Raw genomic sequence first — 27,058 nt, 5'->3', positions numbered from 1 at the left:
GAAAGGAGGGCGGGGGAGGAAGACTGAGGGAAGAGAGGGCACCCCCGGGCGCCAGAGTGCATTGTGGGAAGGAGGCGGCAGCGTCCCGGGCGGGCGGGAGGTGCACCAGCGGCGGCGGCGGCGGTAAATCCTCCCGGCCGCTCACAGCACTGTGGAGCCGCGTCCCCAGCCCGGCCTCGGACCGCGCGCCCCTCCTGCCCCTCGCGGCTTCTCGCGCGCCCGCCCCTCCCCGCGCGCCGGCCCTGCCGAGCCGGCCGGCCGGCCTGGCTCCCCTCCCCGGCCCCGACGGGCGGGTGGCTGCCCTGAGGAGGCGGGGAGGGGAGGGCTGGGCCGGCCGGCAGGCGGGCGACGATGCCGAACTTCTGCGCTGCCCCCAACTGCACGCGGAAGAGCACGCAGTCCGACCTGGCCTTCTTCAGGTTCCCGCGGGATCCGGCCAGGTAAGGGCGCCCTGGAGCGGGCGGCCGGGCCCACCTGCGCGGTGCGCGCTGCCGGCCGCAGGCTCTGGGCCGAGGGCCCTGGGAGGTACCGCACACTGTTGTCCGCTAGTCTTGGACCACAGAAGGGACCCGCTGCTGGCCGGCGGGTGGAGGGGACCTCGGAGCACGTGCGCTGGCTGGGGTTTGGCGCGGAGGCGGGATGAGGTGGGCTCTCACCCTGATTGACTTGCTGTGTGATCTCGGGCAAGTCACCTTCCTCTCTGGGCTTTCATTTCTTGAGCTGTCAAACTGGGACTTGGACTCTAGTTGTGGTCACTGGGCCTTTCTTTCTCCTTGCCATCCCCCACCCCAAGACAGCGTTTCTGTTCGGAACCGTGCCGCCCGCCGGCTTTGATCTCGAGTCTGGTGGCCACTATTCCTTTCTTCGGACTTGTCATTACACAATGATAAAGTTCAGGCTCTGACCGTTACTCATAATCTCTCTTGGTTATTGTGGGGCTATCAGGGAATACACGTGAGGGCGTGGGAATTGATATTGAAACCTTTTTGAGGTAACCCACATACCGAACTTACATTTAGGAAGTGATAGAGTAGGGATTGTTGGAAAGATTGAGAATGTTTCATAGGCCTTTCTTGTTGATTCAGTCATTTAAAAGCATTGCCTACTATGTGCCGAACACTAATGTTAAGTGCTGGGAATACAGAGGTGAATAGCCAGTGTCGCTGTCATTGGGGGGAATATAGCAACAGGCGGTTACGATATAGCTATAGCATGCTATTTATTAATTCAACAAATATTTGTTGAAGGTCTATGTGCACGGTATTGTTTTGAGCACTGGTGGGTACAGTTGAAAAAAATCAAAAGTCCCTAGTCAAGGAGATTGCGTTCTGGGGGTGGAGGGTGCAATCATGTAAAATATATACAATAGTGTGTCAGATAGTAATAAATACCATGGAGAAAAATGAAGCAAAGATTGGAGGGAAATTAGTGGTAGCAGGGAAGGCATAATTGCTATTTTACGTATTTATTTTTGTAGTTGCAGATGGACAGCATGCCTTTATTTTATTTGTTTACTTTTATGTGGTGCTAAGAATGGAACCCAGTGCCTCACACATGCTAGGCCAGTGCTCTGCCATTGAGCTACAGCCACAGTCCATAATTGTTATTTTAAGTAGAGTGATCAGAGAAGGCCTTGTTAGAATGGGGAATTTGAGCAAAGAGCTAAAGTAGGTGAGGGGGCCACCTATGAAGATATCTTTCAGCAAACAATAAGTGCAAAGACAGGGCATGCTTGTTGATGCAACCAGAAAGGGTATGTATAAGAGGAACAAATTGTACAGGAAGTTGTAGTCCATAGAAAACTTTGGCGTTTATTCTAAGATAGGGTTTAGAGCAGAGAAATTTTAACAGGATCACTAACTGCTTGTTAACTTGTAGAGAGGCAAAGGCAAAGTGGGAAGACTAGTTAAAGGCAGTTGCAGTAATCCAGATTAGTAAAAGAGGAGGTGGCAAATTGTTTCATTTGAGATAAGATTTGAAGATGATGTCAATAGGATACAGGTTTAAAAAAAAAAAAGGGAATCAAGAATGACTTCTGAAATTTTTAACCTGAGCATTTACTGAGATAGGAAACACTGGGAACTATAGAGTTGGTGGTGGGATATTAAAAGTTTGATTTGGGTCATGTGAAGTTTGAAAGGCTTGATATTAAAAAATAGATGTCTGTCTTCATATATGCAAAAATGAACTCAAAATGGCTAATATTTAAATGGCCTAAACATGAAACTAATACCATTGAACTCTTAGAAGAAATCATGGAATTTGCAGCAGATTCTTAGATATGAAACCAAAACACATGAAATAAAAGGAAAAATACATGAATTGGGCATCATCAAAATAAACTTTTTTTTTGGGGGGGGGGTACTGGGGATTGAACCCCAGAGGTGCTTAACCACTAAGCCACATTCCCAGCCCTTTTATTTTTAGGGGACAGTGTCCTGATAAGTTGCTTAGGGCCTCATTAAATTGCTGAGCCTGGCCTCAAACTTGTGATCTTCCTGCCTCAATCTCCCAAGTCACTGGATCATAGGCCTGCATGACCACATCTGACTCAAACTTTTGTTTATCAAGAGACATTACCAAGAAGGTGGAAAGAATGAAAGAAGATGTTTGTAAAGAATAGAACGGATGAGTCTAGAATACAAATATATTTTTTTTAAAAACTCTTAAATTCAGCAATCAAAAGACAAATACCCCAGTGAGGAAATGGGCAAAGGACCAGAATAGATATTTCTCCAAAGAGGAGATCCAGATGACTAACATGCACTTGAAAAGATGGTCCCTACCATTAGTTATTAGGGAAGTTTAAATCAAAACCATAGTGAGGTGACAGTTAAACATAGAATTACCATACCACCCAGCAGTTCCATTCCAAGGTATATTGTCAAAAGAATTGCAAACTGGTGTTTAAATTTTTTTTAAAAAAAGCACATACCAAACATTCACAGTAGCACTGCTTATAATTCTCAAAAAAGATGGAAATAACCCCAAGTCTGTCAGTGCTTGAATGAACAGACAGAATATGTACTAATACAGTGGAATATTGATCTACCATAAAAAGTAATGAAGTACTGCTACTGTTGATATGTAGGTGAACTTCAAACATTATGCTAAGTGAAAGAAGCCAGATATAAAAGATCATATATTTTATGATTCCATTTATATAAAATATAAATATATAGATTAAACCATAGACAGCAGATTTGTGGGTGCCAAGGAGTGGAGGACAGGAGGAATGGGAAACAACAGATTAAGGGATACTAGTGATTTCTGTCCATATGTAATTGAGTGCTCTTTTCATTACATTCAGGGAAATATGGTCTATTAGGGATTATATTCTCAGATTTGGAAGGAATTTTAGGTCTAGTGGAGTCTTCTTGGAATGCTGAAATTCCCTCTAGTCATGGCTTTTAACCTTCTTTGGAGTTATTGTCCCTTTTGAGAATCTAAAATAAGGACTCTTTCCTGAAAACAAAACAAATCCAGTTTTGCATTTCACCATAAAGGCACTCATGGACTCTGGAGAGCCATATGCATTCCTGACAGGTGATATCTGCCTTTGCTAAAATACTCCAGGTTTCTTTGTGAGAGACATCTAGAGGTCCTGGACAGCGGCGGCTATTGTTTCTTCCTTGTTTTGAGTGCAAGTCTGCCTCCTGTCATTTATGCTTTGGAGATTTAGTTTTGTCCCCAGATTGACACTGAGCAAGTCTGTTCCCTGTTTCTTGTAAGAGCCCTTTGAATAGTTCAAGACCAAATAATAAAACTTTTCTGAACTCCTTTTTAAAATATCTTTATTGAGATATAATTCACATATAATTCACTCATTTAATGTGTATAATTCAATGGCTTTTGGTATATTACATTATTTTAAATTTTTTGGTGAAGTATATATAACAAAATTGATCATTTTGACCATTTTTATTTTTATTTTTGTGGTATTAAGGATCAAACCTAAGACCTTACACAGGCTAGGCAAGGGCTCTACCACTGAACTATACCCCAGCCCCATTTTAACCATTTTTAAGTGTACAGTTAAGTGGTATCGATTATATTTACGATGTTGTGCAACGATCACCACCGTTTCCAAAACATTTTCATTATGCCAAAAAAATACCTCTGTAATCTTGAAGTGTCACTTCTCATTATTCTGTCCCTAGTCTCTGGTAACCTCTAATACACTTTCGGTCTCTGTAAACTTGCCTGTTCTGGGTACCTCAGATAGATGGAATAATAAGATTTGTTTTTTATGTCTGGTTTATTTTATTTAACATAATGTCTTCAAAGTAACTTTTCAGTTTCCTTTTCACTGTGCCCACAGTTAATCTGTACAAAGAAGTAGTTCTTTTTTTTTTTTCCTATAAACGGGTAGTAAGGAAGGTTGATAAAGGGTGTGTTACCAACCTACCTGTTGAAGTTAATTGACATTGTTAACTGACAACTAAGATAATATATTTAATGCTATTAAACAGTGCATTTCCCATCTATCATATTTATAAATTCCATGTTCACTTTTAGGAACAGATATTTAGAAATAATTAAAAATTCAAGAGCATAATCAGTAATGTACAATTTTACATACATAATAGTTCTTATTGGTTTAGAAAAAATGCCATTGATATGCTTTTCTTTTTTTTAAGTGAAATTATATGATCAGCTTAGCTTAGGGCAGGAGCATGGAGGTCACTGATTACTGAAAATTAAAGTTAAAAAATTATTGCCTGAAATTTTGGTTGTCTCAGGGTAGCTTGCCTAAGCAGAGTCTTGGCAGGAGGTACCTAGGGGCAGCTCTCAGCCAGGCTCAGGCCCAAATCAATGAATTGCACCCATTAGAGTGAGTTGGGCAATTGAAGCACTCTTCTTCCATCTCAGGCAGTTAGTGCCTACTCGCCTATGAGGCAGTGATGGTGATGGTTGTCTTCCAGGTTCCTTTGGCAGTTTAATCAAAGTTAATTGAGAGTTCTCTGTCTTGTAAAATTGTAAAAAAACAGTGGTTTTCTGGGGACTCACAAAGGTTTGTATTTTAGACCAAGTAATCTGTTAATCAACAAATTTTATAACAAAATACCTTAGACTGGATAATTTATAAACAACAAATTTATTTCTCACAGTTTTGAAGCCTGGGAATTCCAAGGTCAAAGTGACAGCAGATTTATCTGGTGAGGGGCTTGCTTTCAACATCATTGGTGGGTACCTTGTTGCTGTATCCTAATATGACAGAATGGGCAAACAAGTTCTTTTGGGTCCCTTTTATAAGGGTTCTAAACCCATTCTTGAGGGTTCTGCCCTCGCGACCTAATCACTCCCAGATTACCCACCTTCCAAAAGCACTGCACTGGAGATTAAGTTTCATTAAACATGTGAATTTGGGGAGAATACAGACATTCAGACCTTAGCAGTTCCCAAGACTCTCAGGGAGTCTGCAGTGTCAACGCTATTTTCATAACACTGATGTTATTGTTCTTTTTCATGCTAATGCTCTCAGGAATATGCAGTGGAATTTTGGGGGCTATATAACACAAAATGGCATTATTGCTTAGATGTTATGTAATGCGCTTTCTAGATTTTAAAAAAAAATTTAGGGTAGTGGGGGGTTGGATGCTGGGGCACTTTGTCACTGAGCTACATGCCCCAGTTCTTTTATTTTGAGACAGGGTCTCACTAAATTGCTGAGGGTTTTGCTAAATTGCTGAGGCTGTCCTCAAACTTGGGATTACTGCTTCCTCAGCCTCTGGATCGTTGAGATTATAGGCTTGTACCACCACATCCGCCAGGGAGGAGGTTTTAATAGCCTTTTAAAACTGCATATTAAGGGGCTGGGATTGTGGCTCAGTGGTAGAGGGCTTGCTTAGCATGGGCAGGACCCGGGTTCCATCCTCAGCACCACATAAAAATAAAGGCATTGTGTTGTGTCCATCTACACCAAAAAAATAAATATATTTTAAAAAACTGCATATTAATATAAGGCTGGATTTGTGGACATATTAAACACAGAAGTAGAGCTGAGAATCTATAAGTTATATATTAAAGAGAATTGCAGAGATGGAAAATATCATTCTCACTAAATGTGGGGTTTTTTTTGTTATTCTAAATTAGTTATACATTTTGATACTTCATAAATAAATGGAGTATAAGTTCTCGTTCTTCCATTGTATGTGATATAGAGTCACACCAGTCATGTACTTGTATATGCACATAAGATCATAAATATCCTTCCTACCCCCACATCCTCTCCCCTCCCTTCCCTCCCCTCTGTCTAATCCAAAGTATGTGGTTTATTTTGAAAGTATATTTCCATTAAAATATTCATATGTTAACATGAAAGGAGGTTATAATGAATTAATAAACATTTTTAAATTGTTCTCAGTTTTAATGTCTATAATGATGTATATTGATAGATAAAAAGGTATTAGTGATGGAAAGAAATATGTGAATTCAGGGAGTCACCCCACTTTGTTAAAGGAAAAGCCCACAGTTTCTGGAATACAGGAAAAGGAAGCAAAACAATGACAAAGCTGGGAAAGGGGAGATGTTGGTAAAAATGTGAGAGATACTTATATAACTGTGTGAATGTATGTGTGTGTACTACATGTACACACAAATATATAAATAATATATTAAGAATATATACATGTATACATGTATGTAGGAAAGACTGATCATAAATAATTTTTATAACTTTATTGATGTGAAAACATGCACAGATCACAAATCATAAGCCTACATCATGTTTGGACTTTCAGAGTGACATGTCCATGAAATTTTTTTTAAAAATAGGGTATTGCTAGTGCTCCAAACTCCTTTTCCTCTGTGACCCTCCTAGTCATTATCTCATTTGCTCTAGCAATAACTACTTTAGATTAGTATACTTTCACATAATTTAGGTAAGTTAGGTTTTGGAGGCAGGGAGAAGAACGAGGAAAAGTTTTTTTATTTGAGATACAGAGCATTACTTGGATCCTAGAGGCCTCTTTTATGCCTACTACCAGTTGTTACCTCTCTCCAGTGGTATCTACAATTCTGACTTTCACTGTGTTGGGGAACCCTAAACCACCCCCTCTTTGGAGATTCATAGGAAGGATTCATGGGACTCTCCACGTGGTGGTACTCATAGCTAAGATATATTACAGCATTATAGTAAGGGTATACATCTGAATCATGAGGGGGAAAGACACCAGCAGAATTAAGAGGAGTTCATTGAGGCTTCCTTATACTTTATCCTTCCCATAGAGTTCAGAGACCATTTTCCCCCAGGAAATGCAGCAATCTATGGGCTATGTTTCTCCCTAGAGTAGTCTGTTAGCAACTCAGTGCCCAGGGTTTTTATTAGGGCCTGGTCAATAAGCAACTTCTGCCTAGTATATTCAAAAGTTCCAGACTCCCAGAAGGAGGGCAGTTATTCATTATAAATCATATTGTTTGCACAGTGTAGGCACAGTGCCACTTTAGCAGTTAGGAAGTATTTTATATCACTGTAGAGAACTATTTACCAGCTAATTTCCCAGACACTCTTTAACAGGCCTTTCTGGGGAAGGCAATTTTAGGCATATGATCTGTGTTAACTTTTTCTGAACAAAACCATAGATGAGTTTTGCCTGTTCACATAATATGTATTTTTGGCTTCTTCCACTTAACATGATTTGTGTGAGCACAGGCAGTTTGTTCACTCCATCGGCAAGTCCCATTCCATGGAATGAACATACCAGTTTATCCTTTCTTTTGTCCATGGGTAAAGTTGTTTCATCTCCCCAACATTTGGTATTATGCCTTTTATACTATAGTCATTCTTTTGGGTATAGAGTAATATTTGGTTGTGGTTTTAGTTAGTGTTTTCTTTTTCTAAAAAAAAATTTTTTTTAGTTGCCAATGGACCGTTTATTTATTTGCAGTGCTAAGAATTAAACTCAGCGCCTCACACATACTAGGCGAACGTTCTATCACTGAGCTACAATTCTGCAAATAACCTCTTAGTTAAGCACTTAAGAGGACATGGACTTTATCTTGTTCAGGATCTTAATATTTTCTGTGTGTTGGATGGTGTAGATACAGTGCTGCATTCATGGAACTTGTAATCTAGTTTGTGTATCGTTTTAGATAAATATAGTCTTCATGCTTCCCTAAGAAACTCTAGTTATATATTGAACTTCTACCTGCTAATTTTCTGCAGTAATGGTGTTGTTTCATTTGCTTAATTTCTGAAAGGAATATTAGACTTTTGGCCTTGTACAACTTTTTCACTTTTACTGCTGATGGTTGAGTCCTGTCCAACGATGTTGCAACTGAATTTGGACATAACTAAGCACATTACTTCTTAATCTTGTCTGTAATCAAAGGGTTCATACTATATGATGTCTGAGGTCCCTTCCAACTCTCACTTTGTTATTAATCAACTTCTCCAAATTATATTCTAGGGGAGGGGAGCGGGAACTCATTGTTATTAATATGTATTTGCTTTAAAACCAAATGCTGAAATTTAAACGTTTAGCTCATGTTTTGTGATTGTATTTTGGTTTTATTTATAGATGCCAGAAGTGGGTAGAGAATTGTAGGAGAGCTGACTTGGAAGATAAAACACCTGATCAACTAAATAAACATTATCGATTATGTGCCAAACACTTCGAGACCTCTATGATCTGTAGAACTGTAAGTAATAGGAGAACTTGCTTTCTTTCTCTCTCTTTCTGTCTGATTGGAAATGTAAGTTTTAATAATTGAAAGGTATCCTTCTACCCCACAATTATAAAAAAAAAAAATGAAGATAAATTTGGAGTGGAATAGCTTCTATTTTGTTCTAAAAATTCTGAGGTTTTCTTAATTCCCCTATTCCTGATGCTCCTTTCCCACTCACCAGAGGTGACCATTTTTAATCCTCTAGACAGTTCTAGATGATCATAATACTGTGTTTAACATAATGTTTTAACTTGGAGCAATTCCTCTAGGACTTTTTCATAAGTGATATCTTCATCTATGAGTAGTGCTCTTTGTTTTCATGTTTTTGAATGTACTTTTAGAACCAACACTTAATTTTTACATGCTAGATACTGTAGGAAATAAATCATAGGTAATTTGAAAAAAACATTTCCATCAGCAATTTGAAGCTTTGCATTCAGACCTTCCCCTTTCTGGGCCCCAGTTTCTAATGAGATTAGACCAGACCTAGATTTTTAACCCTCTAGGATTCTGTTACTGCTGTGATGCATAAAAGGCACAAATAGGTCAGATTTGATTGAAATGAAGCAAAAGTGAAACACTTTGTAATTAGTAAGGAACAAAGTTTTGGTAAATAATATATACAGTGTTCTTGTTTAGGTATAAGTAATGTATCATCTCAGATATCGAGATAAACTTTATTTGAAGGTACACTATATATTGTTATGCAGCAATTTATTTTGATATTTTTTTCAGATACATTTTGCAGAGGCATCAGAAAACTAAAGAATGATTGGGTTATTTTATTTCTCAAAATTAATTGAAGCAGATACTTGTGAAGTCATTGGGAGGTGAGCCAATTCCGGTTCAACAGTTTAATCACGAATATTTGAGGGATATTTTTTTGCCTTGCTTTGTTAAGAGCCTAATAATGATCAACCAAAATAAGAGGTTTTATATGTTTAAAAGGCAAACTGCTTTTATGTTCTTGACACTAAGTAAAAATATCCCAAATTATTTAAATGCCCTATGCATTTTTATTAAAATTTAGTCATAAATATGGTTTTTTTAATTGGATAATTCCAACCATATATCAATGTGAGAAATTTAAAATGTAGTGTATTCTTGTATTCTTGTTTAGTCAGAGCATAGAACAAAAAGGTGAGATTTTGTTTTTATAATTTCTGAATGATTTGTCAGTCTCAAATAAATTAACCCAAATGTGAAAAATGTTCTTTATCTGTATGTAGAAGATGATGCTGGTATTAAAAGCTGGATTATTTGATATCTGTATTAAAATGTTTAAGAGTTTTTGCCTCATTAGTTTGGCATTTATGTACTCATTAGTAAATATTCATGACTAATTCAGCCAAAGCCAAATGTTTTATTATCTTTGATGCTAGAGTAAAATTAATATTCAGGCATGGTGGTGCACACCTGTAATCCCAGTGGCTGGGGAGGCTGAGGCAGGAGGATCATAAATTCAAAGCTAGCCCCAGCAACTTTGCAAGGCCCTATCTCAAAATAAAAGGGGGACAGGCTGGGGATGTGGCTCAGCGATTAAGCACCTCTGGGTTCAATCCCTGCCACTCCCCAAAGTAAAGTAAGATTAATACTGTTTGCACAAACCTTAAATCAGCTGTTAAAAAGATTAAATCTTGATACTGAATTAAAATGAATTGCATATAACTTTTTTGTCATGTATAATTATAAATAAGTATTTATAAAATGTCACGTTTTTGACTCATTGTTTTCTGGTCTTTGCTTTATTTGCTAAAAAAAATAGCAAATTAATTCAAATTTTTAAAATTCATTGACTGTTTTATCCCTTCCTTTACTTAATATCAAGAGTTGACTGTATGTGTGTATATGTTTGTTTATTTTTAAGGCTTTTGCTCAATGGGAAAGATGGGAAGCTTAGGATATCCAAGGTTTTGCTCCTTTCAGTGGTTGTGTCTCTAACTGATTCCTGATCAAACTCCCTAGTAGACTCAGGATCACTAGCCAGTTGCTAGAAGCTGTATCATTAAGAAATCATATTTCCTTCTTTGTGTTTTTTATGATGCGTGGGATTGAAGTGGAAAATATTGTCTCTGAATAGAAATCCTTCCGAAGTGTAGTATCTTTTGGATAAAACCCAAGATCATTTGTTCCATTTAGATACATGTTTTCCCTTCAGTCCTTTCTAACCTCTGTTCTCTGGATGAAAAAACTTATTTAGAAGGGTTATTATTTTTGCTTGATGTATTTGAATATACTTCAATATTCAGCTTTGAAACAATTACTGCGCGCGCCCGTGTGTGTGTATGTGTGTGTGTGTGTGTGTGTGTGTGTGTGGTGTTTTTCATAGCAACTTAAGGGAGAAAGTAAAGTTAGTGTTTATTTTGACTAGCTAAGGATATAATAGAAGTTATTCATCTGTTACCCTCTTAATAAACTTCCTGTCCCACCTAGCTTGTTCTGGGCCAACTGTGGAAAACTGTCACCATCTAGGTATGGATCCAGCTTCTAGCTAAGTTGTATTAATTAACAGGAAGTAAAATAGAAAATAATCATCCTTCAATAATAAGATCATTAGAGCTAGAAGGGAATTTAAAATACCCAGTGTAGGGTTTGCAAAAATGATTATGTATGTGAGTTGTTGCTCTTGAGTCTATTTTTATCTTAGGATTTTATAATATGTATTTAAAATATAAATAGCCTGTTAAAGGTTATTCTTACGGTTTTGGTTGCTTAATACAGGGTTAACTAAATAGATTGTATGGAAGTGATAGTGGTACAACTGAAATGGCAAGCATTCTGATCACTAATGTGTGCATAGTTTCATTTTGAGAAATGTTGATCTAGTCAGTACCTGAATCAAAAGAGGAGGTCCACAAAAGGAAACTAATTTAGCTAAGGGGCTGTTAGTGAGTCACTAGTTGATTTTGGATTAGTTCCTAGATTTCCTGGGTCCCAGTGCAATATTATTTTCACTGTGCCTTGGTGCTTCTCAGTAATATTAGCAAAAGTGATGTGAACAGCAGGTAAGGAGGGAAGCATTGTTGTAGGACATATAGGAGGGTAGGTTATTTGGGAGATTTGTACATCCTATAGCCTGGTGGGCTCATGGAAAGATAGAACAGATGAAGTGGCTGGGAAACTGAATTAGAAATATATGTACAAAATTTAAGTACCTTTTTTTTTTTTACCTACTATCAATTCAGTTTCTGAATTTATAATAGTAAGATTACCAAAAGGGCAAATACAAAAACAGAAGTATAGACCGACTTAAATTGACATCAGATACTGCAAGTCTGTATATTAGAGCTAAAGAAATACTGGAGAAATCTTTAATACAGAATTTTATTTTTTCTGAAGGACCATTTCTGAATTAACACATTTTTCTTTTTCAGAGTCCTTATAGGACAGTACTTCGAGATAATGCAATACCAACAATATTTGATCTTACCAGTCATTTGAACAATCCACATAGTAGACACAGAAAACGAATAAAAGAATTGGTATGTCTTTGTACTTTCAGATTTCCCACCTCCCCGTAATACTGTGAAGTCAAATAAAGGTGCATTTATATTAAAAATTGACCCAAGTTGTTCTCTATTTCAAAGGTAACATAATGGGAAACAAATTCTATGATTACTAAGTAAACTTGGATGTAAGATAATTAATCTGTTTTGGTACAGTTGAAATTGGAAAACCTCCCTTGAATTTAGCCAACCAGTTGATACTAGTTGACTTGGGCTTAAGTGTGCTGCCACTTTCAGGCCACTAGTTCATTTTATTCTTGGGACTGGGGATAATCAGAAGAGCTACTTTTTCTTTGGTATTAAGGAAAATGGAGCTGAGGTAGGTTTCCAGAATCAAGCACAAAGGAATAAAGAGAAGGAAGAGATAAAAGTTGAGGCATGGATTGTTTTAGAGATGAGGATTCTGTCACTATTAAAATATTGACAAGGGTTAGAAAAGCTTTAAATCTTTGAATACAGCATAATTTACATGTGTTTCTATATTCCTTTGATCTTTTTCAGTTCTGATCATTTTCTGTTTTTGTTGACCTTAAGTGAACAAAATTAAGCTATTCAGACTCCTTAAGTCCATGGCTTCTGTTTCTCATTGCCACTGGCAAGGCCTTTATTTTGTTTTACTGTGTTTCCTTCTTCCACTATTATTTCCATTTCTCTTAGATAGGTAGTATATTTAATATGTCATTATCAATTCATTTATTATATGTTTTTTAAGATAATATCTAATTTTTCTCATTTTCTTCTGTTTACATTTCATATTTAGATCTTTGGTCCATTTGGACTTTTTATGGTGTCCAAGTGAAATTTAACTTTATATTTCTCCTTATGGAAAATTAGGTTTTTTGATGTGGCTGTGTTAATTTCCCATTCCTATGACAAATATATGGGACAACTGAAAGGTTTATTTGGGGCTCATGGTTTCAAAGGTATTAGTCCATTGTTAGCTGGATCTGTTGCTTTTGAGCCTATGGCGAAACAGTACTTTGTAGGAGGGAGCTCATGGTGGAGCAAAGCGGCTTACCTCATGGCAGTTTGGAAGCAAAAAGAGGAAAGGGCCAGGGTCCTACTGTATTTTTCTAGAGCACGCCCCCAGGGATCTAGATTCTTATTACTAGGCCCTACCTCCTAAAGGTTCCACTACCTCCCAGCAATGCCACAGACTGGCATGTGGGCCTTTTGGGGACATTTAAGATCCAAACCCTAACAATAATCTTGTTAATGAATTCATCCTTTCCTCCAGTGGTATAAAAATACCACCTTCGTTATATACCAGTTTAACACAAGGCTGCTTCTGGATCTGTTCCACTGGATTGTTTGTTTATATCTGTGCCACATTGTTTTTATTACTATGGTTTTGTAATATGTCTTACTTTCAAATAGAGTGACTTTTAAGCTCTTCTTTTTCAAAACTTTCTTAGCTATTTGTGAACCTTTATTCCTCCATATGAATTTGAGAATTCTTGTGTCAAGTTCTCCTAGAAATCCTCTGGGATTTTCATTATATAATTGCTTTGAATTGACATTTTTATTATATTAATTAGTTCCATCCATGAATTTAAGAAACCCAATAAAATAGCTGCCAAATAACAGCAATCATTGATAAGTCTAAATGCTGGTTCTTTGAAGAAACTATTAAAATACTTTTAGGAACACACAAAGTCAAATTTTTGAAAATGTCGGATTTTTTTGGTGCTGAGGATTGAACCCAAAGCCTTGTGTATGCTAAGCAGGTGCTCTGTGATTGAGCTATACCCCCATCTCAATTTGTGGAGGTGGGGTGGTTATATTTTTTTATTTGACATGTTACTAAGTGATGCATTGAGGGTGCACATAGTCAGTGGGAGAGGATTCTTCTTAGTTTTTTGTTTTTGTTTTGTTTTAGTTGTAGATGGACACAATAGCTTTATTTAATTAATTTATTTATATGTGGTGCTGAGGATCCAATTCAGTGCCTCTCACATGCTAGGCAAGTGGTCTACCACTAAACCACAACCCCAGCCCTCTTCCTAGTTTTTTGCCTTCATTCTTGCTGTTGAAATCTGACACCAGCTTTATTTCTATTCTTTTTGGGTGATCTACCTTTTCTCTCTCAAAACTTTTATAATTTTTTTTATATTTGACATTTAAAATTTCATTGAACTATATATATGTGTGTGTGTGTGTGTGTGTGTGTGAATTTTTTTCTTATCTAGCATATTGACCATTATCTGAAGACTTATGTCTTTATTTACAATTTCTTTTTTTTGTGGAACTATGGATTAAACTAGGGCCTCATGCATACTAGATAAACACTCTGCCACTAAGCTGCTTCCCCACCCTGGGACTTATATCTTTTAAATTCTGAGAAATTCTCAGTTTTAATTTCTTCATGCACTTCTTTCCTCTGTTATTTCTATTTTTCTGAAACTTCTTATACATAAATGCTGACATATTATTTTAATGAGTATTTTCAAAGGGCCTTTTCTTCTTAGTAATTTGTACCAGGGGTGAGGAGCTCAACCACTTCCAGTAGCTGTCATGCCCCTGTAACTCTCCCTCTTAAGAAACATCAAATACTTCATAGCAGGCACACTTCCAGGTCTTCCAGCCTGTAACTGGGCAGCCCACCAGTTAAGGAGGGAGTGTTGCAGGTTGACCTGCCTGGAGACATTCTTATCAGCAGAATGTCCAGAGCTGTTCAGTGGGTACTGTGTGGTCCCAGCTATAACTGGCACTGGTACTTTCCTTCCACAAAAGTAATGGGTGGGTTGTGATCTGATTATCACTGAGGTTTGGAGGGAGAGTAAAGGACTCAGCTGGTAAGTTCCTCCTCCATCTATCCCTGTATAGGGGTCATAGTGCATAAACTATGCTATATGCATTCATTTCTTCTCTATGCTGGCACTCTGTTAATTCTACTTCCCAGGGAATCCTCATCATTTTTATTAGGTTCTACAATTCAGCAGTCTCCCTCTTAGGAGGCATCTCCAAGGTTAGATTGGGAAGGGAGATAATTTACTTCCTCTTGAATTTGATTTCAAGTGCCTTGGTATACTTTTCATTCCCTTTATTATTTAGTAAACACTTATAACCTAAAGTTAGGGTTTTTAGGGAGAAAATAAGTGATATGTTTTTCCCCTCTAGGACTTTATTATAAGCTTGGAGTAATTAGCAAATAATTATTATTCTGGTTTTCTTATCATCTGTTTGAAGAACATATTTAATATAAATTATGCTCTTGAAAGAGTAAAACAATTCAAAACAGGTTTTTATTTGAGTTTAAGATGATACACTAGAGGTCAGTTTTCTAAAACATGGTTTTTTTTCTTTGTTTGTTTTTTCTTTCTTTCTTTTTTTGTTATTTAGAGTGAAGATGAAATCAGGACACTGAAACAGAAAAAAAGTAAGTGATAGTGTTAATGACTCAGCTTCTGAATGCCTTTTTAAAAGGCCTTGACCTGGTAAGAACAAATAAATATGTTTTATGTCCACAACCTACCTTGAGAATGGATGTAAGAGTGTGTCAGCTTTGTCCTGTGGTCTGAAATTATCAGAGACTAAAGTCTTACTTTAGTTTGTCTTTGTTGAGTTCTGCCAAGCCACACACTTTGCCCTGTGCTGGCCTTGAAAATGTGTTGCTTTCTATGTGGTTCGGGTGTCAGGAACACAGACAGTATCCCAGGACAGGGAAGGAAGGGCAGACATTTATGTCTACCCAACTTGTGCATAATAAGTTTTTGGTAAACATTTAAGAAATAAATGCTATGGGGGGCACTTGGTGTGTTGGATGTAGTGGCAGGTGCTGATGCCTGAGCTTTTGCCAAAGAATGGCAGCTAGAAGTTGTTTTTGTTCCTGTTATTACTATTATCCTCTTCGTCTCTCTCCTGTTGCTACAATTAACATAAACTTTTACTGAGGTCAAATCATCATTTTAAGTACTTAATATTAATTCATTTAATCATCACAGAGCTCTGTGTTAAGTAATATTTTAATTCTCCCTTTATAGATAAGGAGACATAGACTCAAGCAAAGAAAGGAGGGAAAGATTCTATACAAAAGTAGAGTGGCATGAAATAGGGTGCTAGATTTGGGAAAGTGCCCTCACTTTGGTGGTATTGGAATTTCTGATAAACCATGATACTTAGAAAATGAACCCAGAGGGGACCATAGAGGCCAGAATTTGCAGGGTGTGGCAGTGGGAACCATTGAGGAATTTGTAAGTAGGTGATGGCATGAACCTCATTTCATGTTATGTGGAACACTGTTGGAAGTAGGAAGAGTAACACTCTTGACAGGGAAGCCAGGACTCGGGGAACTTGTAAACAGATGACTTACATATGGAAAGACGTCCAAAGGAGAGTGACTAGCTTTTCACCTTATGTTTTTGCTCCTTAATGAACATCCCTTTAAAAAAATAAAACAATAGAATTAATACTTGTTGATTGAGAGTGGAGAAGTAATGGAGGTCAGAAGGAATATAGGAAGGAGGAAAGGAGACAGGCTGTCAGGCGGGCATCCAGGATAACCTCTTGCTTTCTGGATGGCAAAAACCTGCATAGTGTAGAAAACACTGTTTGCTTTGTAGTGTATGATGAATAGATGGCCTCTGAGCTGAGGAGGGGTGAGGAAAGAGTAATCCCTGCCCTTGCTCAACCCTGGTGTTGCTCTGGCAGGCCTGGAAGCACAGCTTACCCAGCCTCTAATCACACCAGATTTCGCTTTGTATTTGGGTAGCCCACTTCTCTGTTTTATCTTGGTGCTGTTGCTGGAATACTTTCTACCAACTGTAGTGCCCTCATGTCTTCTTATCTGGGTCAAAATCAAATGCAACTTCTCTCTTCTGAACATTTTTCCCTTCCCCCAGTGAAAATGTACAATTTTTGGTGGCCCTCTCATAGTCTTATATAAGAGCTAGGTCCGGTGATTCTTCAGATTGGATTATTTTCCTAGGGCTGCCAGTATGACTGTCGGCAGGACTCTTAACCTATAGGGCCTCACTTTTCTCATCCAAATATGAGATTAGGTGAAGATTTCTAATATTAGCCCTAACAGTTACATGAATCTATATCGGATTGGTTTGTATAACTGTCTCATCTCTCATATAAAAGTGTGGCTTAATGGTTTGGTAGAAACAGCATCTGTATGGACCTTGGAGCCAGACAAGCTTGAATTTGAATTTCACTTTTATCCTTATAAATGCATTTGTGGCCTTGGGCAAGTTATTTATTGTCAAGTGGGGTTGATACCATCTGCCTGAATAAAGATTAAAGTGATGCACACAAAATGCTAAACACAGTGTCCTCCATAAATATTTACTTTTACTTCAGAAGGCATGGACTGTCACTGTTCTGTATAATATATATGTTGTCAATTAAAAATCATTCCAACTTTATTTACACGTATAATTAAAATCTGTTCCCAGTGTTTCTCCTTCTATTGTCTTTGTTTTATTCTGTCTTCCTCTGTGGTCTAGTAGATAGATGCTGTGAATGTTGGATGAATGAGTTTATGGTTTTAAAATATTAGCCAATCCAAAAATGTACTTTGTATTGTGTGATTTCTTATGGGATTGTAAAATTAACTCTCTGTTTTCCAGTTGATGAAACTTCTGAACAGGAACAAAAACATAAAGAAACAAACAATAGCAATGCTCAGAACCCCAGTGCAGAAGAAGGGGGTGATGAACAGGATGAAGATATTTTGCCTTTAACCCTTGAAGAGAAGGAAAACAAAGAATACTTAAAATCTTTATTTGAAATTTTGATTCTTATGGGAAAACAAAATATACCTCTGGACGGGCATGAGGCTGATGAAATCCCAGAAGGTCTCTTCACTCCTGATAACTTTCAGGCCCTGTTGGAGTGCCGGATAAATTCTGGTGAAGAGGTCCTGAGAAAACGCTTTGAGACCACAGCAGTTAACACATTGTTCTGTTCAAAAACACAACAGAAACAGATGCTGGAGATCTGTGAGAGTTGCATCCGGGAAGAAACCCTCAGGGAAGTGAGAGACTCGCACTTCTTTTCCATTATCACTGATGATGTGGTGGACATAGCAGGGGAAGAGCACCTTCCCGTGTTGGTGAGGTTTGTAGATGAGTCTCATAACTTGAGAGAGGAATTTGTGGGCTTCCTGCCTTATGAAGCTGATGCAGAAATTTTGGCTGTGAAATTTCACACTACCATAACTGAGAAGTGGGGACTAAATATGGAGTATTGTCGTGGCCAGGCTTACATTGTGTCTAGCGGATTCTCTTCCAAAATGAAAGTTGTTGCTTCTAGACTTTTAGAGAAATACCCTCAAGCTATCTACACACTCTGCTCTTCCTGTGCCTTAAACATGTGGTTGGCAAAATCAGTGCCTGTGATGGGGGTGTCTGTTGCATTAGGAACAATTGAAGAAGTTTGTTCTTTTTTCCATCGATCACCACAACTGCTATTAGAACTTGACAATGTAATTTCTGTTCTTTTTCAAAACAGTGAAGAAAGGGGTAAAGAACTGAAGGAAATTTGCCATTCTCAGTGGACAGGTAGGCATGATGCTTTTGAAATTTTGGTGGATCTCCTGCAAGCACTTGTTTTATGTTTAGATGGTATAAATAGTGACACAAATATTAGATGGAATAATTGTATAACTGGTCGAGCATTTGTACTCTGTAGTGCAGTAACAGATTTTGATTTCATTGTTACCATTGTTGTTCTTAAAAATGTCTTATCTTTTACAAGAGCCTTTGGGAAAAATCTCCAGGGACAAACTTCTGATGTCTTCTTTGCTGCCAGTAGCTTAACTGCAGTACTACATTCACTCAATGAAGTAATGGAAAATATTGAAGTTTATCATGAGTTTTGGTTTGAGGAAGCAACAAATTTGGCAACCAAACTTGATATTCAGATGAAACTCCCTGGGAAATTTCGTAGGGCTCAGCAGGGTAACCTGGAATCTCAGCTAACCTCTGAAAGTTACTATAAAGAAACCCTAAGTGTTCCAACAGTGGAGCACATCATTCAGGAACTTAAAGATATATTTTCAGAACAGCACCTCAAAGCTCTTAAATGCTTATCTCTGGTACCGTCAGTCATGGGACAGCTCAAATTTAATACATCAGAGGAGCACCATGCTGACATGTACAGAAGTGACTTGCCTAATCCCGACACGCTTTCAGCTGAGCTACACTGTTGGAGAATCAAATGGAAACATCGAGGGAAAGATATAGAGCTTCCATCCACCATTTATGAAGCCCTTCATTTGCCTGATATCAAGTTTTTTCCTAATGTATATGCTTTGCTGAAGGTCCTGTGTATTCTTCCTGTAATGAAGGTTGAGAATGAACGCTATGAAAATGGACGAAAGCGTCTTAAAGCATACTTGAGGAACACTTTGACAGACCAAAGGTCAAGTAACTTGGCTTTGCTTAACATAAATTTTGATATAAAACATGATCTGGATTTAATGGTAGACACATATATCAAACTATATACAACTAAGTCAGAGCTTCCTACAGATAATTCAGAAACTGTTGAAAATACCTAAAAGACTTTTTAAATGGGCTTTCTCTTATATTTGATATTTGGAAGAAAAGCCGTAAGGTATATGTAGGTCACTTATCACTGAATATCTTTGCCTACAGGCCTCATGAATACATTAGCCATTGGTAATCTGCCTATGTACATGGCACCTGTTTGAGCTCTCGTGCTTTGAAAAATTGTCTGTTCTTCCAGAAGACTGCATTGGAAGTACCACATTTCACCTCTGCGTGACCTCTGCTAGTAGCACTCTGAAATTGTTTTAGTTAAGTCTTTTAGGTTATAAAATGTATTATTACCATGGATCCACTTGTCAGGTATTATTATCAATTTTGAAGAAATAAATTTTGAGGAGGTATAAGAAAAGAATGCATCTTATGAAATGTTACAATGAAGCCTACTGTTGACCTTTGACTATTAGGAGTTTTAAGTGTGTTAAAATCTGTAATGGACAATTAAGGGAATTAACCAGAGTTGTGAGCTTACCAAACAGATTTCAGTATAGATTTTGCCTTTATCAAACGAACTTAAAGAACAAGTTACAGTTAAAATTTGAGTGGAAGAGCTTGCCGTGGTTGTTCCACAACTGGTTGTTGCTGTTTACATTCCTTTGTTGAGCCTACGTCTTCATAAGCCTACACTTTCATTTTAGCAAGTAAATGGTGAACACTTCTGCTTCACGGTCAAGACAGAATCAGAGGCTGTTGATATGGGCAACTTGTCTGTTTTCTTTTTCCATGACTATATCTACTGCCTCGTCTTGATTTATAAGCAAAACCTGGAAAACCTACAAAATAAATGTTTCACAGTTTATCTAGAAATAATACAGAATATATTGCTGTTATTTTTGGTGAAGAAAATCAATTTTGTATAGTTTATTTCAATCTAAATAAAATGTGAATTTTGTTTAAAGTTCAGGTACATTATTTTTTTGGGTCCAAAACATTCTTATGGTAAATTATTTTAAACTATATTTGATAACCAACTTCATGATTTTCATAATTTCAAAATGAAGGGGCTGGGGTTGTGGCTCAGTGGCAGAGTACTTTCCTCACACATTTGAAGCACTGGGTTCAATCCTCAGCACCACATAAAAATAAATAAATAAACAAAGATGTTCATGTATAATTTTTTTAAAAATGAAGTGTTTTGTGGGGTTGTTGTCTTGGTATGTGTGTTTTCTACTTAGGGTATAGAAAAAGATGTTGATTTAAATTGAGAAATTACTAACTGTATGATTTGCCTGACTTGGTTTTTTTTGGGGGGGGGGGGCGGGTTTGGTTGCTGTTGTTTTTTGTTGTTCTTTTGCAGTGTTGGGGATTGAATTTAGGGCTTCATGTTTGCTAGTCAAGCACTCTACTGCTGAGCCTCATCCTCATCCCTATTTTAGCAGGGTTTGTGTTATTGCTGGATAAAATGTAAATGGATGAATTTAATTGCAGAGCTGCCACTGGACTGTTTTATGTTGGGATAAGTTGTTATTTGAGCTTCAGAAAGCAGAATGGGTGCATTTGCTGGAGTGCTGAGTCTGAATTATAACCCAAAATGCATTTCCTGTCATGGGCAAGCCCAGTGAATTTATCCAGTCAGGACACATTGCCCATGTAGCTTATAAAAAGATAAGACTTATTATAGCCAGAGTGCTAAGAGATGAGATGCTGCTGTCCTTGGCAGAAAGAACTGATCAAGTTCATGACGGCAGGATGACAGTGAAGGAGACACAGAACTGACCTGTCAGTGCCTGCATCTAGTTCTTAGGGCCTCCTGAGAGTGATGTGACCTCTAAATAATTTTAACCCTGCTTTGTTTTAGCTAGAAAACCTACCTTAAGGTCGTGCTGTGAGGATTAGGTAGTTTGTCATCAGTGACCTTTTGCTGCTTACCAGTGTACCCAAACTTAATGGCTTAAAGAAACAGTTCATCATTTCTCTCAATTTTGTGGGTTGCTTGGTTCTTTTGCTTGTCTCATCAGGGCTTTCTGCATTCTACCAGCAGGTTGGCTGAGTCTGGGGTGGGATGACTTCATGTGACCTTTTTTTTTTGGGCTTATGGATTGATGATCCTAGAGTACCATGAAAGAAATTAAGAAATCATGGCACATCACTTCACTACACTCTTTTTTTTTTTTAATATATTTTTAGTTGTAGGTGGACATAATACCTTTATTTTATTTATTTATTTTTTATGTGGTGCTGAGGATCAAACCCAGTGCCTCACACATGCCAGGCAAGTGCTCTACCGCTGAGCCACAATTTCAGCCCCTTTACCACACTGTTAAAGCAAATCACTTGGTCAGCCTATATTCAAGGGACAAGGAGTAGATTCCCCTTGTTAGGAGGAGCTGCAAAATATGGCCCGTGTTTCATCCATTACAATCATATATCCCAAAGCATTCAAATAACAAGGATTGATTAAGCTTTTAAGGTACCCATTATTTGTGTCTGTGTCTATAACATACATATATATATATTTTTTTTTTTTTTTTCCTCTAGTTTGGACATTTAATGAAGGCTTAAAAGTCCTAATTTTCAAAAACTGATCCTTGATGGCAATTTGAGTGAGTGTTAGGGTCACAGGTGAAAAAGATTGTTCTTGCAAGGTATTTGGAAAGAGATACCTGGGAGTGTTTATTCCACAAATATTAGTTGAATGCTTACTGTATGCCTGACTTCTCAGCTAGGTGCTGTCAATACCAGTTACATCTGACTCAGAATTTATAGCCTAGAGTTGGGAGTTGGCCCCTGGGACTACAATCTGCACTATTTATTTATTTATTTATTTTGGCACTACTGGGAATTGAACCCAGAACCTCACACATGCTAGGTTACTAGGCACAATCCCTGAGCTGCAATCTCAACCCTTTTTTTTTTTTTTTTCATGTTGAGCCAAGGTCACATTAAGTTGCCCACGCTGACCTCAAACTTGCAATCCTCCTGTCAATAGCTTCCTGAGTTACTGGGATTGCAGGTATACATCATCATGTCCAGCCGGTTGTACTTTTTATAATTACATACACAAATTAGATAGACCTTAGTAAATCAGATTTACCAAAATTAAAGGAAAGAAAAATAAACAGTATGCAGGAAAGCCTTGTGCATTTTTTTTTTTTAAGTAAGTTCTGCTGGGCATGGCAACACACCTATCATCACAGCAACTTGGGATGCTGAGGTAGAAGGATCATGAGTTCAAAGCCAGCCTCAGCAGTTTAGCAAGGTCCTAGTAACTTAGCAAGACCCTATCTCAAATTTTTAAAAAAGTGGGGCTGGGGATGTGTCTCAGTGGTTAAGCACTCCTGGATTCCATCCCCAGTACCAAAATAAATAAGTTCTGTATCATATCTAAACAGTTGTAAAATCTAAGAAAATACATTCAAGATTTAATGTGTCTAATTAGAGGAATCTTGGCTTTTTACACATTTACTCTCATCTTTTTGAAATTATCCAGTTGAAGCCCAATATGGGATATGGTACTATAAAATGAGAACAAATCCTTTATAATGTGTGTAATTTTCACTTAGTTCTTAGGATATCTGATGAGGTTAGTAGTTTGAGATGAAAGAGTTCTCTGGAGGCCCACTCCTCTGCAGTAATTTAGCTGAATCTGGTTTAATTTTGTTTTACTTTAGGGGCAGCCACTTTTTAAGAACTATTCAAAGTGAGTAATTCATAAAAGAGGGAAAGTGTACTTTGCAGTATTAGAGTTTACAAAGCGCCTTGATTATCTCATTTGAGTCCTCAGAAGAACTCAGGTTTTATTCCCATTTTTCAGTTGAGAAGTCAAGCTCATAGTAGTAAATTAATTGCCTCAAATTATGTAGCTAATAAGTGCCAGAGCTTGGCACTTCAGTTAACTCCTTCGATCTTAAAATTGATTGTGAAAGCCACTTCATTCTTAAGGTTTGCAAAAGCAATACTTGCTTTGGGAATAGACTTCTTTTATGTTCTTGCTTTATCCATTGCCAGCTTTCAGCACAACATCTAAAATACACTCATTATAGTCGACATGGGCTCCTTGCAAAAAAAAAAGAAAAAGAACAACAACAGCAAAAAAACTTGGAGCCTGAGACTTTACAAACTGGGTGTAGAAATGCTGCCACCTTTGTTTGGCTGCCAAGACACTACCACAAAGGATCGTAGATCCAGGTTCATTTATTTCACAAGAGTGGGTGCAGCTGTCTTCTGGCCATAATCAAATGTTCTTCTGCAGCCAGCTTTTTGTGGCCAGAAAAAGCAAAGTAATTTTTAGTACAGATTAGCATAAAAATATCTACTAGATCAGTTTCAGGAAACAATTACTAACTTAGAAACAACAATAAGTGTGATCTATAGGTTGGTGAAAATGGCAGTAAATTTCCAGACCTTTTTAAATGCCCCTTATTTCTCGCCATGAATACTATATAAATAGAATACACTACCTGCCACTGTATTTGGTCCCATAAATTATTTGGACAGTGGACAATAGACTTCAAAACTAAGTAGAGGTAGTAAATCTGCCTCCTTTTAATGAGTTTAAATTTACAGTAGTAGTTTAAACATCTGGAAGTTTAATGTCTTAATTCATTCCAAATGTTCGACAAGGATATACTGCAAAAGAGGATATTGTAATTGGGGATCAAGAAAACTACTGTAGACTCAATCTAAGACCTTTCTACTTTTCTCTGTATACATTAATCACATAAAACTTGAGAGGCTGACAGTTCAGAGAGGAGATGAACCAAAATATCCAAGTTGGCATGCTTATATGAATAACTTTTTCGAGTATCATTACAAGAAAGGTGAAGTTTAAATTGTTAATTAGCACAAGTAGAATGTAACTAGATGGTGCTGCCCTTTTTTTTTTTTTTGTAATCTATGCTTATAAGGAGGGGGTTTTAGAAATTTATTATTAAAACTGGACTTAAAGGAGTAAAAACTTTTGACTTGTAGTTTGTAATTTTGACTAATGTATCTTGTAACCCAAGAATTTGGCCAGTACCCAGCTCCTAGCACTAGACTAAGCATTCATCTAGTGCACACTTACCAAGTCCCCACTAGGTGCTTCTTAGATGCTGATTTGATTTTCTTAAGGCAGAACATGTTGTGGCGGGGTGGGGTGGGGGGGGCATTTGTCTACAGTAGCTGCAGCTGCAGACAGTGCTCCATATGCAAGTATGTGCTGAAGCACTTCATCCTACCTCGTTTAAACTTCTCTGTCCTGTGAGGAAGGTACTCATCCTGCTTTTTCCGATAAAATCCTAAGAATCAGAAGGGCACATAGAAAGATGGAATCAGGATTCCAACATGATGTAAAGATTCACAGGTTTGATGTGTTATTTCTTGAATTTGCTGTTCATTCTGATTTCACACATTGTTTTGGACAACTGTGTTGCTCAGTGTATTTACATCAGACACCAGGGTAAGTGGTGTGATACAAAAGTGACTGGAACAGCTTGCGAAGGAATTCAAAGGTGAATATGGAGTCTAGGCCCTTGGTGAGCTCAGTCACATGCAAGCCAGAGACTAAAAGGTAGGGTAACAGTGTAATCTATGATCCTAACCAGGGTACATCTGATTGTAAAGGGGGCACCATTAATGCTCAAGCAGGCGACTTTCCAGAGAAAAGTAGGACTTAAGGTCACTATAGCTAGAGGAAATCCCAGGGTATGTGGGGAGTACAGATGGGAGGGCCTTAACCAACTAGAAGAGGTGCCCTCTAGTTGGGTGCAGATAATGTGGCATGTCGTTACCCTCATACTCACTGCTCACTCTTTACCCCTTGGCTTAGATGTTACTTCCTCTGCAGGCCTCCCCATCCCTGGAATCTGGATCATAACCCTTACACATGCTTTCAGGTTTGCCAAGTCTTCCCCTGGTTGTATGAGTCCTGTGAGAAGCTTTATGGTTCTGATGAGGCCCCCAGTTTGAAGCTCAGTAGTATACCACATTGCATGCAGGAGGTTAAAGGGGTGGGCTACAGGTTTTTCAGAAACGTATAAAAGCAATAGCTGTTCCCCAAGCATTATTAAGTTAATGAATAATTTTGGTATATAAAACTAAGCCGGATTCACCACCATCATTGTCAATATAAACCCAGCTGGAATAGGTTTAAAGCCACTGAGAAACTGATATTTGCTACGAATAGATGGACCTTTGAAAATGGTACCAACTATAGGACTCATGACCCCAGATGTTTTCACGTTATTCTCTCATTTCCTTTTCAGTGAAAATGTGGCTGTTGTTTTCCTGGCATTAGAAGTACACCACATAATGTGTGATTTATTTTCCCCCAATAAACAGTGATGATAATTAAGATATTAAGTATGCTATTTCAAGTTTTCACGGCACCTGGTGAACATGTAATACTTCTTCCTCATACCTGTATTATACCTGTTAAACTAAATTTTGCATAATAGTAGAGTTTGAGAACTTATTGAATGAGTCTTGAAGAAAACCCCTCTCATTTTATGGAAGACTAGAGAGGACACTTGCTCAGAATCATATTGCTTGGTGATGGCAGAAGCCAGGGGTGACCAGAAGTGTCCCGAATTGGTGCTGTGCCCTGTCATACCACACAGGCGTAACTGAAGATGAAAAACCTGAAAGAATAATTTCTTGGCAGGTGAGAAATATCTGCCCTTTATACTGTTATTAATGTAAACTGTAATCCCATACATATGTCAGCTTTATAGGGGAGAGATTTATTAAACAGGCTAGGATCTGGGGTTAGTACTTGGCACAGTTCTGTTGTTTGCTACTATAAAATTTTGGTTTTAAAAATATTTGATACTGCTTACATCTTATTTGGCAAATTCCTACTCTTGGTATGATTATTTTTCCTTAGAGTACATATGATTAGATTGTAGATATGCAGATCCTTTTTCCTATGAAATGAGATGTTGAAAGCTTTCCTTATAATTGTATCTGTGATATTTGGACTTCTTTGTATTCATAACAGCTATCATATGTTGAGCACGTATTAAGTGCTTTGTATGAATCATTTAGGTTCACAATACGTGACACAGTAGGTGCTGCTATCTCCATTTTAAGGCTTAGAGAGTAAGTGACTTGTCCAAGGCCACTAGTGTTAAAGTGAAATTCAAACCCAAACCAACTGATTCCGGTAGACCAGGCCTCTCGTCAAAGTGGAAATACCCAGCTTTTTAAAAATGAGCATGAAAAGACCAAGGGAAAAGTATTACACCAAATTACCAATGTTTGTCTCCAGGTGGTGGAAGTTTAAGGAATTATAAATTTTCCTTTCTTCACATTTCTATTTTCCACATTTTATATATATGTTTCCCCTCTCTTGGAATGGATTAAATAGCATTCTGAGTTAGAAAATTCAGTGTTACATATATAACACTTTTCTTCCAGGATATTTGATACTTTTTCCAAGTCCACTTA

At 37.7% G+C, this 27,058-nt stretch overlaps 1 protein-coding gene across 3 annotated transcripts; it reads left to right on the top strand.

Moving 5' to 3' along the window:
- Window positions 1-90: 90 nt before the first annotated feature.
- Thap12 (THAP domain containing 12) lies at window positions 91-20,597 on the top strand. Of its 3 annotated transcripts, none has more exons than XM_046442012.2 (5): window positions 92-440; window positions 8,523-8,643; window positions 12,045-12,152; window positions 15,519-15,555; window positions 17,750-20,597. In XM_046442012.2, exons 1-5 carry the CDS (start codon window positions 352-354, stop codon window positions 19,681-19,683), a joined length of 2,289 nt encoding a protein of 762 aa, XP_046297968.1. In that variant the 5' UTR covers window positions 92-351; the 3' UTR covers window positions 19,684-20,597. The 3 variants fall into 3 exon arrangements, with proteins under 3 accessions (XP_058434531.1, XP_046297968.1, XP_058434532.1); XM_058578549.1 differs by lacking the exon at window positions 92-440 and adding an exon at window positions 5,009-5,186; XM_058578548.1 differs by lacking the exon at window positions 12,045-12,152 and having other exon boundaries at window positions 91-440.
- Window positions 20,598-27,058: the final 6,461 nt, after the last annotated feature.

Source organism: Marmota monax, unplaced genomic scaffold, assembly GCF_021218885.2.
Source record: "Marmota monax isolate L192 unplaced genomic scaffold, Marmota_monax_Labrador192_F-V1.1 WCK01_AAM20220418_F8-fsc00068, whole genome shotgun sequence".
Classification (NCBI taxonomy): Eukaryota; Metazoa; Chordata; class Mammalia; order Rodentia; family Sciuridae; genus Marmota; species Marmota monax.
This window is presented reverse-complemented; position numbering and strand designations above follow the sequence as displayed.

Bases quoted from the DNA above. Each gene is read 5' to 3' on its own strand.
- Thap12 (XM_046442012.2), top strand. From the start codon at position 352: ATGCCGAACTTCTGCGCTGCCCCCAACTGCACGCGGAAGAGCACGCAG. The intron at 441-8,522 runs GTAAGGGCGCCC...TTTTATTTATAG, and splicing joins TTCCCGCGGGATCCGGCCAG to ATGCCAGAAGTGGGTAGAGA. The intron at 12,153-15,518 runs GTATGTCTTTGT...TTTGTTATTTAG, and splicing joins GAAAACGAATAAAAGAATTG to AGTGAAGATGAAATCAGGAC.